This window comes from Pogona vitticeps, chromosome 7 (genome assembly GCF_051106095.1).
Source record: "Pogona vitticeps strain Pit_001003342236 chromosome 7, PviZW2.1, whole genome shotgun sequence".
Lineage (NCBI taxonomy): Eukaryota > Metazoa > Chordata > Lepidosauria > Squamata > Agamidae > Pogona > Pogona vitticeps.
In genome coordinates this window covers 8,290,001-8,302,461 of record NC_135789.1, presented here as the reverse complement: position 1 = coordinate 8,302,461, position 12,461 = coordinate 8,290,001, and the positions used below count along the sequence as shown (strand labels likewise).

Genomic DNA, 12,461 nt, shown 5'->3' with positions numbered 1-12,461 from the left:
ACCAACAGCTCTGTAAGAGGCAGAGTGATGGACCAGGACTTAGGATGCCTGGGTTCAAATCTCAGCTCAACCCTTGGAGCTCAATGGAAAAACCACTCCGTAAATCTCTCACTTACCTTGAAAGCCTTATTAGGATCATTATATGTTGGTTCTGACCTATCGGTATCATCAGCATCATTTTATAATGCTAAAAAATCGAGATAAATCTTGAGATGCAGAAGTATAGGGTGGTGGTGGTGATGTATGTACCACCCAAACACCTCCAGTTTATGCCAGCCCTATTAATGAGTGACCTCCAAAAGATCGTTTCATGAACAGTCCTGCTCTGCTCTTGCAAAGTCAAGGCTGGGGCTTCCTTTACTGGTTGTGCATAGTTGCCTTCAACAGCAAGGTCACCGGGACCCAGCCAACAGCACAGAGGGAGGAGCCCAAACTCACCCACGGGCCAACTAGCCAGGATAGGAGCGGAAACCAGAGCACCAGGAATGGAACTGGGCCACAGGAGTGGGAGTACTGAGCCAGAACAGGAATGCAGGATCAGGAATACCAGAGTAGGACTGGGAAGCAGAGCAGGATCACCCGGGCTCAGGAGCACAGGAACAGCCAAAGACCTACATGACTGAGAAGCTTCTAGGAGGGAAGAGTCCTTCCTTAAGTAGGCCTTCAATCAGGACTCTCAGGTGGACCTCATGAGAGCACAAGCAGCTTCTGCCTGGGCAGGGCTTGATCCTGCAAACACTGGGCTCTTCCTGGGACCCAGTTGGCCCCGATCCTGCAGCTGCCAGGGCAGGGATGCAGGGGAAGCCCTGCCGCCCCCCCCCCCCCCAGATCCTGACACTAAACCAATTCACCTCATATTTGGTTTCTTTTTTCTTCCTGTTGTCTTCAGCTTGTCTCAGCGTTGTGGTCTGCTCTTTTCAATAGCCTTGGCTTTTGCCATTTTTGTTTCATGAGAATTGATTTGTTCTGGCACCACTCATTTCTCTTGTTGGTAGCTCATTGTATCTGTGAAGCTCTCCTCATAAACCATATTTTGAATTCAGTTCTTCAAAAAATAATTTCCAGATGTTGTTCTAGTATTGCTGGTTTTTTTTTACAACCTCGCATGCTGCCTCTAGGAGGTGCGGCTGGGAGGGACCTTTCTGGGGTGTGGTGACTGTCAGTCTATCCAGCGCTAACCAATCATTTCTTTCCTGCCTCTGAATTCAAAGAGAGCCCCGCCTCTTCGCTCAGAGCCTTTTACCTCCCCCTACTAGAGTCTGTTAAAGTCTGTTGGTGAAAGTAGTCATGTTTGTCAGTTTGCTGTTTGATCTGTTCAATTGTAAGCAATTAAACCTTTTATTCTGTCTCCTACTAACGTTTCAGAATGAGTTGTTGAGAATGTAAGTGCCGGTTAATGAGGAAAAAGGGGTGGATTAATCTGGGAAACTTGGAAGCTCTACTGTTCTGCGAATCCCTGCACTTTTACTACAGAGCTAAGGAAAATTTGACCAAAAAATAAATAAATAAAAGCTTTGTAACAGATGTGGACAGACCTGTTGAATGCGGGAGTAACTCAGAGAGGAGAGACAGAAGCAGCCTGATAATGTTTTGCTGGCGAAGTGGGAGAAGCTGTCCAAGAGCAAACATCAGCCTGACCGATGGACTAGGAGTCTGGTTCTTCCGCCAGAGTGAAGGTTCCTAAGGTGGGGGGACCAACAGGCCGAGGAGCCACTCCAGATGTGCACTTAACAAAATGGAGGAAGAAGCCACACCTACTGACAAAAAAGTAGGTTGTAGGTATTCCTGGCCAGTATGCATGGAAGCGTTGGCGCCATGGTGGAGCTCTGCAAAGGTGCGCCCAGGATCTTGCCACAACGTTGTCGTAGTCCAAACATGGAGAACAGCAATATTCACCTGAGACTATGCAGAGAGGATGGTTCCTCTCCATGCGTGGCGGCCCTCCATGGACTGTGGTGCCTTTTCACGGGGTATGGGTGGCCTGTGCATGTCCAGAAGGGGATTTGAGATATCCCTAAGGACTCTGAATTGCAGGATCCCATTGCAGACAAATTCCATCATACGGCACACTACATTTGCCCCAACTGCATGTGCTTGTTCTTTTCCCTCTTTGCCACCCTGAGATGCTAATTTTTTCTATGTGCTTATTTGATAATATAATAATTACAAATCATGGGCCATCAAGTCAATTCGGGCTTACATACGTTGGCCCTTTTCAGAATTTTCCAGATAGAGAAGACTCAGAAGCAGTTTCCCCTTCCCTTCCTCCAGGGGGCGCCCTGGGACTCTGCAGCTGGCCCAAGGCCACCCAGGCTGGCTCTTCTAGCATGCACGGGGTGGAGGTGGGGATTTGAACTCCCAACCTCCGACTCTGCAGCCAGAGACCTAAAAGACTGAGCTTTCACTCAGAAATGGTTTCCCCTTCTCTTCCTCTGAGGAGGGATCCCTGGAACTGTGCAGATTGTCCAAGGCCACCCAGGCTGGCTCTTTTCCCAGAAGGCACTAAAGGGGAATTGAACTCTCGACCTCTGGCTCTGCAGCCAGAGACCTCAAACACTGAGATATCCAGCTGGCATGTGCTTATATAGATCTTATAAAAAGACTATGGAGTGCTGTGATATTATGACACATACTCAGGCATCATATTGCTTTTATGTGCTTATATAGACGATGTAAAAGCAATACGATGGCTGCATGTGTGTCATAACGCCGCACCACACAGCAGGCTTTCCTCTGATGGCAATTGATTTTATTGGAATTCTCCGATGTCCCTTTTAGGCCAAGATGTATGTGTGTGTGTGTGTAGAAACAAGTTATGTGTGTTGTATATTGTTGTGCATGTGCTTGTACTGCTGGTGCATTCTATTCCTTACAATGCACCAGCTTAGATTAGATTAGGCATCCTTCAGTCTTGAGAGACTATGGTCACGTACAATATTCTGAATAGAGGTCACAATGGAACAATGAAGACAAATTGAAGACAAATACAATCTGTCCCCTGTCCAGCTCCCTGGTTTTGCTGGTTTCGGGACTGCCTCTTTGCCTTGGCCTGCTGGACAAGGGTCTCTTCAAATTGGGAGAGGCCATCAACTAGGGATACAAGAAATCATCTATTTAGATCTATTTGAAGAAGGCTTTTGGGAGAATCTCCCCAAACAGTGGGGGCATCGAAGGGAGGAATCATGTAGGACTGTAGCGTCTCCCGTAAATTATTTCACCGCCTGTCTTGGTTTATGATTTATATCTGGGATGGCCTACTATAAAACTGTATAATGTACACATTTAATGTGTTGTACATTACCCAGAGTAGCATTTTGGTACATGGGCGGTATATACATTGAATAAATAAATACTGTAGCAAACTTTAGCGGGGCTGGCTTCAGAATTATCCTCCCTGATGGTCAAATGGCAAGGCAAAAACTGGGGGGGGGCATTAAGAAATTGCAACACACAGTTTACGGCATCCTTCAACTCTATGGGGGTTGAATGTTGGGTGCAGTATTTAGAGGAGCTGTGGGTCTTTCCATGTTAACCTACTGGCTACTTGGTTGTTTGGCTAAGCAAAGCTGCTTGGTGTGTTCTCGTGGTTCAGAGATGGGACTTATCAAACGCTGCTAAAGAGCTTGTTTATATTATGCATACCTGAGCTTATCTTAGCAGGACACTTAGGGAATGGTTCAGATGCCTGCGTTCAAGCAGAATGCAGTTCTGATAAATTATCCAGCTGCAACGTGTTGGTGTAAACAGCTAAAATGTCCTTTTTACAATCGTCCTGCAATTAAATGCCTTCTTATTTCTACTACAATTCCTGTATATAAACAGTCACCACTAGATGGCTTCCCAGTACGGTGGATTGCAAGGGGAGACATTTATGAAAACCATGGAACATTTCTTAGCATTTGCTGATACTAAAAGATAGGGTTCTTCTCCTACTTATACTTTTCCCAGATGCTGCATTTAAATTATTTTCATAAATTTTTTGCTTTAAAAATATACGTGCAAACATATCTAGCTGTGCAAACATAGGATCTGCTGTTAAGTTGGAAGGGACTTAAAATGACCTTGAACAGGGTTTTCAAAGTGAGTGGAATATTTAAGGAGTGGTTTTACCTGTTCTACAATCCCCGTGTACTTCCATGGCTGAGCGTGGATTCAAACCCAAGACTCCTGAGTCCATCTTTCTATTCACTACATCACAGTGGCTGTCCAGCAAAGATCTTTCTCTTCAGGCAGGTTTTCCTTAAACGACTGGTTGACCAGGGCGATTTTCAAAAGGAATCCTTTTATTCTGTTGTTCTGCTTGTGTTTTTAATACTGTATTGCTCTTATTTGTGAGTTTTGAATATGATATCTGTTCAATGCTTTTTAAAAAATATTGTAATAACATCTTATTTAGCTTTCAACTCTGTATTATTTTTTTAAAAAAATACCATAAGCCTTCTTGGTCCCATTAGGAGAAAGATGGCATATAAATATCTTAAACAAACATAAATAAGTAAAATGTGTTTGATAGAAGGTGTCTTTCTGGACTGTCATTTTGTCCCCGTGTGCAGAAGTGTGCAGAGTTCTGCCTTCTGGAAAGGGAATCCTGGAAACTGGAGCCCAAAACCTAGTCTATCGCTATGGTGGAAGCCAAGCTGGTTGGTCAAGGTTAATATCGGATTTTGTGAGTGTGCATGGAGAAATCAGAGAGAGGTTGAGATGTCAGTGTTTGGAAAAGAAGGCAAAGGTTCCCTTGACATTTAGCCCACTCGTGTCTGACTCGAGGGGATGGTGCTCATCCCCATCTCCAAGCCGTAGAGCCAGCGTTTGTCCAAATACAGTTTCCGTGGTCACGTGGCAGCGCGACTAGACACGGAACACCATGACCTTCCCACCATGGTGGTCCCTATTTATCTACTTGCATTTTTACATGCTTTCGAACTGCTAGGTTGGCAGGAGCTGGGAGAAGCGACGGGAGCTCCCTCTGTCATGTGGATTCAATCTTACGACAGCTGGTCTTCTGACCCTGCAGCACAGAGGCTTCTGCTCTTTAACCCGCAGCGCCACCATGTCCTTTATGGACAAGAAGTAGCCCACCTCAAAATTGGCTTTCAAGGTGTAGAATATCACCCCTCTGGGGCTGAAAGACAGAGAGAGCTGAAGTCAGCAGTTCAACGTATGTCTTCAGCGTACCTTACGCAACTGTCCAGATGTCCGGTCCATGGAGGGACGTAAGAAAAGACAGCAGAGTTTGGAGGAATTTATGGCAGCCAAGATTAGCCGAGGGTGGCGAAAGGAGGGGGGGGGAATGTCCTTCCTAAGGAACTGTCCAGAGCCGCCAAGCAAACAGAGCTGATTGCGACATTGCTTCCCCTTCACCCAGAAAGCTTTCGGAGACTGTATAACCAGTGTTGTCACCCCGGCCGGACCTAAAGCCTTGACATGAGAAGGAGATTAAAGGACCAAGAGCTCCTCCGTTTTGCTGCGGCTAATCGCCGCTCGAGGCATGAAAAAGCCCATTCATGCTGCCGAGTGGGTAAATCCTGCCACAGTGTTCCCTTTGTGCTCCTCCCCACCCCACACACAAATGCCCTCGCCCGGGCTTGGAAAACGTAGGGCTGATGGCTCCCTGAGGTCTTTGTTTGGACTTGAGTGGCAGTTGCTGGATGAGGCCCAAATGCTAAAGCTGCTTCAAGTCTCTGAACCAAAGTGTGTGTGTGTGGGGGGGGCTTTCTTATGGACCACCTTGCCCCCCCTCCATGATTCCCCCTTGACATTTCCTGTCTGAAACATAATGGTGACGCTTAAAAACGGCAATTTCCTCTCCTGGAAGCCTCCAGACGGTAGATTTTTGCCTTTAACACACTGCAAAATCCCTACAGGAAAGACGGAAATAACTGGGCATGCTTGGCCTTGAGAAAAGAAGACTGAAGGGAGATATCATATCATTTTTCAAATACAGAGGAGGGGCAGGATCTGTTCTCGATCGTCCCAGAGTGCAGGACATATAATCATGGGCTCAAGCGACAGGAAGCCAGATTTAGGCTGACGATCAGGAAAAACCTCTTAACTGTAAGAGTAGTACGACGATGGAACCCATGACCTCAGGATGTGGCGAGTGCTCCAGTCCTGGAGGCATTCAAGAGAAAACTGGGCAATCTTCTGTTTTGGGTTGATCTGGATTACAGTAATGAGCAGGGGTTTGGATTTAATGGCCTTAGAGGCCCCTTCCAACTCCATTGTTCTACGATTCTGTGTTTTGTTACACGCCCTAATCCGCATTCTCAAGGGAAAAGCCACCATGAAATGTCATAATAGCTGGCATGACCTCAATGCCACTAGGAGGAGCAAATGTTGATCCGCCCCCCCCCCCCAAGATTTATGGCAACACGCCTGGTATAAAGCACTGCAAAGTGGAACCCCCATGTTCGGCGGCAGTCTACCTTTGTCTCAAGACGCTGGGAGAGTGTGAGAATAAAAGACAAGTTCCCCTTCTCCCCTCACTGCCAACGTGGCCAACTGCCAGCGCTGGCTGGGTTATAATGGGAAATCCTTCCTTTCCAGGCGGCTGTCGTCATGGCTAGCCTTGAGCAACTGGGCCAGTCATACTGTGTAGGAGGGGGGGGGAAGGGAACCTGGACTTTGACACTTCTCCCGCTCTCTCCCTTTGGACCCAGCTCAGAAAAATCCTGTGTGCCTACTGGGGGTTGATGTGTTACTCTTAGTGCATAAGCGGGGTTTTAAGACATAAGAGAATGATTCTTTTATTTTTAAAAAATTGTTTGTTCCTGTTATTCATGACAGAGTTTGATGAGCTATCAGTTCCCATTGCACACAGTCCAGAATAACTAACACTTTAAATTACTTGATTATTGTTTTTTTTTTAAATTACAGCTCTTTTAGGTTGTTCCCACCCCATTCCCCACCCCACAGGGGACCTGGAGCATTTGTTAAAGAATGAGGCTACATTGGGATGATTCTTCTAAAGAGTACAGACCAACCTGGGACGGCTGTTTCCCGTAAAACCCGGAGGTTAGCCTCCTCCCAATGAGCCTTCTTTTGCAGCAATCAAAACGTTTCCTTGGGCCCTCTCTTTCTTTCTTTCTTTCTTTCTTTCTTTCTTTCTTTCTTTCTTTCTTTCTTTCTTTCTTTCTTTCTTTCTTTCAAATAACTCTCCTTGGCACTGGGAGAGTTTAGCTCACTTCTTCAGATGCATCTGAGCAAGTTTTATGCCTCCGACCTAGGGGCTAAATTGCAAGGATGGGGGGGGGGGACTCGAGTCACGGGACTCGGGACTCCGCCTCCAGACTCGGACTCGGGGGCCAAAGCCTCAGCCTCCGACTTGCGCCTCGGACTTGCCAGCGTCCCGGATGAATTGGGCATAAGCTTTCTGGGTCTGTAGGCGAGCAGGCTCCTGTATGCCCGACGCCCGCCTGCTGGCGGGGTCCTGCGTCTCGAATGTGCGGGGCTACGCGCCACGGAGGCATATGCCAAATACGACCTACTAGCCTTTCGGATGACACAGGACGTTTATTTAGCGTGAGGGGAGAGGACCAACCAAGGCAATACTCACTTGGAAATATTTGTGGCCTCTTTGCTTCCAAACCAGACCTGGCCACACCCTCTGGAGACCCCCCCCCCAGAAGTAATTCCACGGAACGACGTTCTCGTAGTTCGTTCCTCGCGGGTTGTGGTTTCCAAAAGAGGCGGAGAAGGGAGTTTTGGCTCCTGCCGCCGTCTCTGGCTCTCAGTTACAAAGTCCCTGGAACTACAGCCGCGCCGCCCCTGGGTGGCACGCAGAGAGCCAGTCTGGACTTGCAAAACGAGTGAAATCTTGGCCAGGAAGATTCTTTTTTTTTTTTGCTTGCCGAGCCGCGACGAGGGAAGGACGGAGGAGAGCTCTCGCTTCGCCAGCGACCGGAGGGAGAGCGCTCTTCCTTCATCTTCCTCTTCCTCCTCCTCCTCCTCCTCCGCCTCTCCCCCCTCCCTCCCCAAACACTTCAGCTGCCAATCAGGCTTAATAGGGATATAAAACCTGCCCGGAGGGCGAACGAGAGACAGAGAGGGGAACTTGGGGAGGGCCGGCCAGAGGTTACAAAGAGACCGTGCAGGGGTGCGTGGCGTCGATCCGGAGCGAGCAAGCAGTTTGGCTTCTTCTGCCTTGCCCTTGCGCAAGCCAAAAAAAAAAAAAAGGCCTGGGGGGGTGGCGGCGCAGAAATCTGCAGCTCTGGATGTATAGAAAGGGGAGGGACCCAGGCAGGCTGCCTTGAACCCCTCAAACCCCCACCACAAAAAAAGAGCTTTCCTTTCTCCCAAGCAATTTCCTGGAGTTTCCAGAAATAGACAGGACAGGAGGCTGGCTGGCGCAGGCGGCCGGCTTCCCAACCCGCCGTCGCCCGCAGGAGCGATCCAGCGTCTGCCTGCCTTGGAGAAGGAGAACGAGGAGCAGCCGCCGAGGGGAAGGGGAGGATCGAGAGCCCCTCTGAAGGGACCCCCCCCCCACCCCCACCCTCTTTGCAAAAAGAGACCGCATCCGTCTCTTCCAGCGAGCCTGGAAATTTACTTTTTTATATATATAAAAAGAAAACTCCTCAGTGCGCTTTGTTTTTTCTGCCTTTGGCAGCCTCCGGAGCTAAAGCTTGCCACCCACTATATATTTCCAATTTATTTATTTATTTATTTTTTAAAAAAGGCCCTGCACGCGCTGTTGCGCCAAGCGCGGCGAACCAGGAAGGGAGACGGCGCCCGCGGGAGCGCCTCCTGCGGAACTTTGCGCAGCTTTGCGCGAGTCAACTTTTTTTCTTTTTCTTGGTGGGTGTTTGGAGAAGCTTGGCGTGCCTCCTGCCCCGCTCTTTAGGGGAGACATCCCAAACCCCCCACTTTTTTTAAAAAAAACACAAGGACAGGCAGAGGGATCCCGGGCTGCGCTGGGTCTCCTTTTGCGCAGGGCGCTGATCTGGAGGAACGCCAAGCATGGTTTGGAAATGGCCGGGCGCGGTGCTGTTGTTTCTGATCCAGTTGCTGGCGCTGGTGGTGAAGGCGGTCGTGTGCTCGGTGCTGCCCACCAGGCTGCGGGATTTGTCCGGCGACAGCGTGCTGATCACCGGCGGAGGCCGAGGCATTGGGCGCTTCTTGGCCCGCGAGTTCGCCAAACGCGGAGCCCGAAAGGTGAGCGTTGGACCCAGGTGGGTAGGTGGGTGACTTTGGCAGGGACGGGAGCTGGGCTGCTGGCTTCGAGCTTGGCCACGTCCTCGGGGGATTTTGGGTTTCCTAGTCCCCCGAAGGAGCGCCGGGCGCCTTGCCAGCGCCTCCAGGCGCGCCTCCGCGTCTTTCGGGAACGACTGGGGCGCAAAGACCTTGGCGGAGCGGGGGAGGCGGGAGGGGCTGATCGGGGCAGCTCAGAGCCTCGGCTTAAGGATCAGGAAGTTACTGGTTCGAATCTCACCTCCGGCCTGTTCTCTGGAATTAGCTACGTTGGGACCCCTTCGTGAGTTTTTGTATGCGTTACACTTCTTCTTCCAAGGTGGCATGCATGGATCTCTTCGCCATTTGATTGTCACAATCATTTGTTTGTTTGTTTATATCCCCCCCATCTAGTGCCAGAGTAGACTATGTCTAGATGGGCGGCATATAAATGCAATAAATAAATAAAAATAAATGAATTACTCTGGGAGGATAACAAAATAGCACAGCCCAACACCACCCACAAAGACATACATGGAAAACCAAGAAATTAAAAACCCAAGCTATACCGCCACCATTGATGAGAGGTGATGGGCTTTGTAGTCCAAAACACCGAAACCTGGATGTCCAATCGAAACCAGTAACTCAGCAAGGAGGAGAGCATGGGGCTATCTCAATATCGCCCAACAAAATCTGGTGGCCAAGGGTTTATTTATTTATTTGTTGGTTTGTTACAATTTAGTAACAAACCAACAAACCATTTTGGTTTGTCACCTTTCTCCTGGGTGAAGGGGTTGAAGATGGATCACATAGGATCGGTGGCGGCCGATGCTCACGTGGGCAGAGAGGTGGAGTGCCTGGAAGCAGAGCTCAGCTCCATCCAACCTCCTCCTTTTTCCGGGTCTTCTTTTGAGCCTCTCCTCCTGGAGGTGGACCTTGTCCAAGGTCTTCTGATTCTGGAATGTCACCTTAGACCTTTTATGGGCTAGGCGCCTGCTTCCCAGTGCGGTGTAGTGGACAGAGTGACGGACTAGGACCTAGAAGATCAGGGTTCAAAGCCCTGTTCAGGCGCAGCAACCCACTGGAGGGATGGGACTGGTAAAACCACTCATTAAATACATCTCACTTACCTTGAAAAGCCTGTTAGAATTACTGTCAGTTGGGTTTAGCTTGATGGCATGTCACAAGGACGTCATTATCCCTCCACTCTTGACGGCTAGGAGAGGACTTGAAAGTTTGAATCTCGGATCCATTACGCTGTGTGGTGTAGCAGATAAAGGGACAGACAATGACATGGGAAACCCAAGTTGGAATCCCTTTCAGCTATGGAAACCCGACAGTAGAACAAGCAGAACTGCTCCTTAAACATCTCACTTCCCTGGAAAGCCCTGTTAAGGTTGCTGAAACTCGGTTTCAACCTAACTGCATATCACACACACGCTTGAATGCAACATTCCCATCTCCACCTCGAGCGGGTCCTCAGGTTCAATACATTGCTGTCCTGGCCTCGTTTGGCCCATCTGCAGAATGGAGCCATAGTGGGACTCGGTTGTTTACAAGGCATATCACTCGGTGCAGGTCAATGTCATTGATTGATGTTAAGGCTTGGCACACAAGCAAATGTAAAATGCTGTTCTCTTGCACGGAACAAGCATGCTTCCTTTCTTGTCCGCTCAGTTACTTTTTTGGAGCAGATGTTCCCAACCTTGCGACTACAGTTCCCAGAAATCATGATCAGCACAGCGAGTAGCAAAGGCTTCTGGGAGATGTAGTCCAAGTACCTCTGGGGACCCGACATTGGGAACCACTGATCTAGAGCAGTGGTTCTTAACCTTGGGTGACTCAGGTGTTTTTGGACTGCAACTCCCAGAAGCCTTCACCACCAGTTGTGCTGGCTGGGGTTTCTGGGAGTTGCAGTTCAAAAACACCTGAGTAACCCAAGGTTAAGAACCACTGATCTAGAGACATGCCTCCCAACCTTGGGCTCCCAGATGTTCTTGGACTACAACTCCCAGAAATCCTGGCCAGCACAGCTAGTGGCAAAGGCTTCTGGGAGTTTTAGTCCCAAGAGCACCTGGAGATGGAAGGTCTGTGATTCCCATGGCTGGCAGGGGGAATCTGGGCGTTGCATCTGGAGGTCCCACCATGCTTAAACCCATTCAGTCCTGCCAAAAAACATAGCATGATGTGGCCCCCACCCCCATTTTATGGCTCTTCCACTCCCGAATGATAAGACAGTGCCTACACCCAGGGCGAAAGTTGATCTCCCACACCCACCAGACCTGGGTGATACCTTGGCTGTTAGCAAAACGCCTTGGTTGATTTGGTTCGGTTTCTGAAAACAGAAAGGAGCGCCAGTTTGCCTGCAGGGTTACACACCCACTCTGGGAATCTGGAAATTGCGACACACCCCTCCTGAGTCCCAGCATACCTGGAAGAAGCTTGAGCTGGGGTTAGGGTGCACTGCAGTCATCATCAGGGGTGAAGAAGGGGAGGGGGCTTGGCCGAAATGTGTAAGCTATCCTATCCTGAGTCGCACTATTGATCCATCCGCTGAGTGGCAGCTCCCCAGGGTTTCAGACAGGATGTTTCAAAGCCCTACCTGCAGATGCTGAAGACATCTGGAGAGATCTGCATCCAAAGGAGGTGTCTGCTTACAAAAACTGTAGACCTTCTCCAAAGGATGTGCCACGTATGGTTTATGTATGCTTAGAGGCTCTCTGCCTGCTTGGATGTGGGTTCAAATCAGACTTAAAAATGACAGTTGCACCAGATGGTGGCTTTCCAGAATTCCAACTCTGAATTCTTGACCCTGGGCCGTGTTGGGTAGGGCTTTCTGGAAGGTGGAAGTCCAGAACACTTGGAGGTCAACAGGTGAGACTCTTTGCCTTAGAAGTGCATAAGCAGCAACCTGCAGGCTCATATCAAAGGTCTATCTAGGGCAGGAACAGTCAAGGTGTGGTCTTCCAATTATTGGACTACAAAGCCCATCACCTGTCATCAATAGCCATGTTGGCTGGGGGAGATGGAAGTTGCGCTGCAGTTCCAATCCTTCATGCACTCGTCCATTCAGAGTGGAGGGCCTTTATTTTTCTGTTGGGCTAAATCCGAATGTGGCTCCAGATTGTTGTTTAGTCGTCTCTGACCCCCCGCAATCCCACGGACCAGAGCACGCCAGGCCCCCCTATCCTCCACCGCCTCCTGGAGTTGTGTCAAATTCATGTTGGTTGCTTCAATGACGCTGTCCAACCATCTCATCCTCTGTCGTCCCCTTCTCCTCCTGCCTTCACACTTTC

The 12,461-nt window shown here is 49.2% G+C and overlaps 1 protein-coding gene across 1 annotated transcript in view; it reads left to right on the top strand.

Annotated features, from left to right (window-relative positions):
• The first annotated feature begins 8,839 nt into the window (after window positions 1-8,839).
• Window positions 8,840-12,461, top strand: part of DHRS3 (dehydrogenase/reductase 3) — a 24,670-nt gene continuing 21,048 nt past the window's right edge. The window contains exon 1 of the mRNA XM_020800011.3: window positions 8,840-9,150. Within this exon, the coding sequence (XP_020655670.2) occupies window positions 8,956-9,150 (195 nt within the window). The 5' untranslated portion in view covers window positions 8,840-8,955. The remainder of the gene's footprint in view (window positions 9,151-12,461) is intronic.